Below are 4,941 nucleotides of genomic sequence, written 5' to 3' on the forward strand. Positions count from 1 at the left end.
GAGACTAACCAATTTGTTTGAGCATAAGCTTTGGTGAGCTACAGCTCACTTCGTCGGGTGCAACTAGCTTACCTTGTGATATTAAAATAAAGACAATGGGACTAACAAGACTGGCTTTATATCCCTGCTCACTCACATTGCTTTCATGCCGCATTTCCCCTTTCCCAGCCTTCCTTTGTATTTTGTCTATTAAGACAGCTGAGTCCCCCGGGGCAGGGGGATTTAATACCATGTGGTCATAGCCACAGCCGAACTTGTTTAGAGCTATGTGAATGAGGGGTGGGAGGAAGCAGGTGCATATGGCAGGAGCTGGGCTGAAAAAGTCACCTCTGGAAAGGTGAATGAACTTTGCGGAGACTTCTGTAACTAACCTAACACGATTCTCCTTGTACAGTCTGCTCTCTCTCTCTCTCTCTCTCTCTCTCTCTCACACACACACACACAGGCGCGCGCGCGCGCCGCACTTGGCTGCAGCCTGGAGCGGTTCCCGTCAGTCACACCCCCTTGCACAGGATGTATCCCATATAAGGATATCTGCGTCAGTGGGTTCCCGAGCTGGGACTGTACCATTGTGGAAGGGGGGACAGCAGCAGCCTTCCTCGCCCCTGAACGACCCAGCCCCCCCGGAGACCCTCAGTGTAACCACCTTGACATGGTGTTGGGGGCAGTGGAGTACGTAAAAGGCGGGGAAGGGAGGCGGAAGTTGTGGGAAAAGGTTAGAGGCGGCGTATCCCCGCCGCCCCCCCCACAGGCTTTGGGTCTGCCAGTGACGACAAAGGATCCATTCAGGCAAGGAGCCGTTAAAAGGCTGGGGCGCCGCACTCTACTCCAGCAGCAGAGCTAGCATCTGTGTGACTGAGCTGGGAAAGAGACGAGCGATACGGCTGGGGACAGAGACAACCCGTCTGCACGGATAGACACACAGACAATCAACCGGGACAGCCTCACCGCCCAGACGGGGCTTGGACAACCCTAGCCTAGCCGATATGATGTACCAGGGCTTCACCACCGACTATGACGCGTCTTCCTCCCGCTGCAGCAGTGCGTCTCCGGCCGGGGACAGCCTCACCTACTACGCTTCCCCGGCGGACTCCTTTTCCAGCATGGGCTCGCCTGTCAACCAGCAGGTGAGGGCCCGGGACACTGGCTGGTGATTGCTTACGGGCCCCTGACGCCTGAGGGGTGGGGGAGTTGCAGAGGGAAGTTGTCTGCGCTTCCAACCATCGCACAGGGGTAGACGGGGCAGCTCAGGTGCAGAGATAATCTTCCCCCCCACACACGTCAGGAAGGGTCTGTCCTGCACGGGGTGCACCTTTTCTCCCGGCTGTCTGTGCATGGGGATGGGGGAGGAGACAGCAATCTAGGCCCCTGCCCTGGGGAGTTGGGGGTGGGGGGGGGAGGGAGCTACCCCGTGATGTGGGGGAGGCCGCAGTGGGGCGCCGGGCCCTGCCCAGGGAAGGGGATTGTGGCCTAGGCTCAGCTCTGCAGCGGGTGTGTAAAGCAGTTTCATTGATAAAACGAGAGTTCATTGAGGAGACTCCGGAGCGGCGCCTGCGTCAGTGCAGACGTCAGGGATATTTATAACAAACCCCCTTTTCATGTGGAGTCTGATGATGGTAGCGCAGCGCCTGAGCCAGCCTGGCTCCGGGGGCTGCAGGCCTGCCTTAAAATAGCACAGAACTAAGCCTCTGGGGCACTATGTCGGATACAGCCTGCTGAGGGGGTTCAGGGCAGGGGGTTCCCTCTCATCTAGTTCCATACTTCTCTCCCTAATATCAGTTCCCTTGTGTTTTCAGGATTTCTGCACGGACCTAGCTGTCTCTAGTGCCAACTTCGTACCGACAGTGACTGCCATCTCCACAAGTCCAGATCTGCAGTGGCTGGTGCAGCCCACCTTAAGCTCTTCAGTGGCACCATCCCAGAACCGGGCCCATCCCTATGGGGTCCCTACTCCTCCAGCCAGCGCCTATTCGAGGGCTGGAATTGTCAAAAATACAGGAGGCAGAGGGCAAAGCATTGGCAGAAGGGGCAAAATCGAACAGGTGAATACACAGCTTTCTGCGATCACCCCAAAGGCCGGGGGGGCGGGAGAGGGGAGGGGCTAGTTCTGCTTAGTGGCTCTCGGAGAGCTGTCAGGAGACACTGCCCCTGCAGTTGCATTGAATTGAGGGAGGAGAGCGACAGCCAGGGATAACCCGGCTCAGCTCCAGTAGGACTGTCCGAGGGACCGGAGTTCGCTTTGTTCTCCTGCCCAGGACCTAACTTGACATGCAAGTCACACGCAGTCTGTGAGCAAGTTCAATATGGCTCCGGCGGCGGAGACCCAGAGAGGGAGCTCGGTCTGGGGCTGGCGGGGCTGCCAGGGCTCACCGGCGAGGGGTGGCAGTGGATATTAACGGTGCTCGTTCTCTCTCCTCAGCTGTCCCCGGAGGAAGAGGAAAAAAGACGGATCAGAAGGGAAAGGAACAAGATGGCAGCAGCTAAGTGCCGCAACCGGAGGCGAGAACTGACAGACACGCTGCAAGCGGTAAGTTCTCCTCCACCTCTCTTACCCTGCCCCCCTCAGACCCCGACCCCATCCCTATCTCAAGCCGGGCACGAAGTACCTGTCCGCCCCTGGCACGGCTGATGCTCCGTGTCTCACTCCCCTCTCGCTGTGCCCGCAGGAGACCGATCAGCTGGAGGAGGAGAAGTCCACGCTGCAGACCGAGATCGCTAACCTGCTTAAGGAGAAGGAGAAGCTCGAGTTCATCCTGGCTGCGCACCGGCCAGCCTGCAAGATCCCCGAGGAGCTGCAGTTCTCCGAGGAGCTCGCTGTCTCCTCGCTGGACCTCAGCGGCCTGGGCGAGGCACCTGTGCCCAGCCCCCCGGAGTCCGAGGAGGCCGCCTTCGCCCTGCCCATGTTGCAGGAGGCAGCTCAGCCCGAGCCCCTCCCGGAGCCTTCCAAAGCGAGCAGCAGCCTGGAGCTGAAGCCCGAGCCCTTGGATGAATTTCTCTTCCCGCACTCGTCCCGGGAGACTGCCCGCTCCGTGCCCGACATGGACCTGGCCGGCTCCTCATCCTTCTACGCGGCGGACTGGGAGCCCCTGGCGGCCGGGGCTTGCGGGGAGCTCGAGCCGCTCTGCACCCCAGTGGTGACCTGCACCCCCTGCCCCAGCACTTACACCTCTACTTTCGTCTTCACCTACCCTGAGGCCGACTCCTTCCCCAGCTGTGCAGCCGCGCACAGGAAGGGCAGTAGCAGCAACGAGCCCTCCTCCGACTCGCTCAGCTCCCCGACCCTGCTGGCCTTGTGAGGGGCCGCAGCCCCAGGGCACTGACTGCAGGGCGAGGGCGAACACGGCGGATCCTGAGCCTCCCATCTGCTGCTATGTGTGAGGGGCCTTTCACCGCAAAAGATCCACCTTCTTCCTGGGGGGGTTCCCGGAGCCCGACACCCCAGACCTGGGGAGGGCAAAGAGTCCTTCTCCCCCTGGGCGTGCGTAGGCCGGTCCGGCGCTAAAGGACCCTGCGGAGCGATCCGCAGCCAGGCCTGAGACCTCTTCCAGAGATGTAGCAAATCGCATGGAGTTTGTCGTCTTGTCCCCCAGTGACCCATCCATGAGAGCTGGTAGTCTGTAGCATGTCCAACATGGCTGGGTTGGTGACGCCCCTTCCCTATTTAGTATTCACTAGCATTAATTAATCTCTTGGTTTAATGATTGGAATTTAACCTGGTGCTGGGTATCTCCAACTCGTATCTAGTGCAGCTGACTTAACAATAACTACTGTGTTCCTGGCAATATCGTGTTCTGATGACTTTAGCAATGACCCATCTTAATTGGGGAAAAGAGACTATATCTTATTTTCTAGTAGATAGAGATAAATAGCTATATCCATGTACTGTAGTTCTCCTACATCAATGTTCATTGTAACTGTACTGATCATGCGTCATTGAGGTGGTCTGAATGTTCTGACATAAGTTTTCCATGAAAACGTTTTTATTGTGTCTTTTTATTTATTAAGATGGATTCTCAGATATTTATATTTTTATTTTATTTTTTTCTACCTTGAGGTCTTTTTGACATGTGGAAAGTGAATTTGGATGACACTTAAGCATTGTTTGCTTATTATTGTTCAGAGACATTGTCAATAAAAGCATTTAAGTTGAATGCTATACCCGCTTCAGGATCTTTAATGGAACTTCTATAACAGCCAAGTGCTGTAAAATGTTACACTCCCTACTTAATAGGGAAGATACAAAGTACCCTTGGGCTCAAATGTGCTATTTCCTAACTTCCACATACAAACACTCTAATCTCCCTTTCATATGCTGCCTGTCCCCTCATTTTGCAGACAGGCATAAATTCTGCTGGCCTTCAACTGTGGTCTAGGTCAGTGAAAATCTAAGATGCCTAGTAGACACCTACCAATTTCAGACAGAAGCAAAGTCAAGGCTAGAGTGACTTAGGGGGTAGCTGAACTTAAATTATACAAGATTCAACATTTTGGGGGTGGAGAGGGGAATGTATCCTCACTTTCTAGGACTTTTTTTGCACTGATTCTTATCTTGTCTGGAAGGACATTGTTCTTCCCTCTGCAGCATGTTTTATTCTCTACAGTAACTTCTTCTCCTTCCTGTTTTCCTCATCTTTCTCGCCAAGTATGGCCTTTTCCCATTCCCTCTATCAAAAATGATCAGCAATACCAGTATGTATTTAACAGTGGCCTCATCACTGCATCAGAGTAAATATTCCAAACAGATTGAGGCAGGAAGCTGACACTTGAGTCAGTATTTTGAAACAACATGCTGTCAGAAACAACACCCCCTGGTTTGTGTTCAGTAAACACTTGCCATATTTCCTTTAACCAGGAGTGCTGGAAACTTACAAGGCAGTCTAGTTTCTGCAGAACCTAAATACTACAGGAAACCATTAACTCCTGTCTGATGCCCCTCTTCTG

At 54.4% G+C, this 4,941-nt stretch overlaps 1 protein-coding gene across 1 annotated transcript; it reads left to right on the top strand.

Annotated features, from left to right (window-relative positions):
- The first annotated feature begins 807 nt into the window (after positions 1–807).
- On the top strand, positions 808–4,116 carry FOS (Fos proto-oncogene, AP-1 transcription factor subunit). Its single transcript, XM_084631249.1, has 4 exons — positions 808–1,127; positions 1,797–2,042; positions 2,420–2,527; positions 2,667–4,116. The coding sequence occupies exons 1-4, from the start codon at positions 987–989 to the stop codon at positions 3,294–3,296; spliced, it is 1,125 nt and encodes a 374-aa protein (XP_084487375.1). The 5' UTR covers positions 808–986; the 3' UTR covers positions 3,297–4,116.
- The last annotated feature ends 825 nt before the right edge of the window (positions 4,117–4,941 follow it).

Source organism: Lepidochelys olivacea (assembly GCF_965140295.1).
Source record: "Lepidochelys olivacea isolate rLepOli2 genome assembly, chromosome: 6".
NCBI classification, from domain to species: Eukaryota; Metazoa; Chordata; order Testudines; family Cheloniidae; genus Lepidochelys; species Lepidochelys olivacea.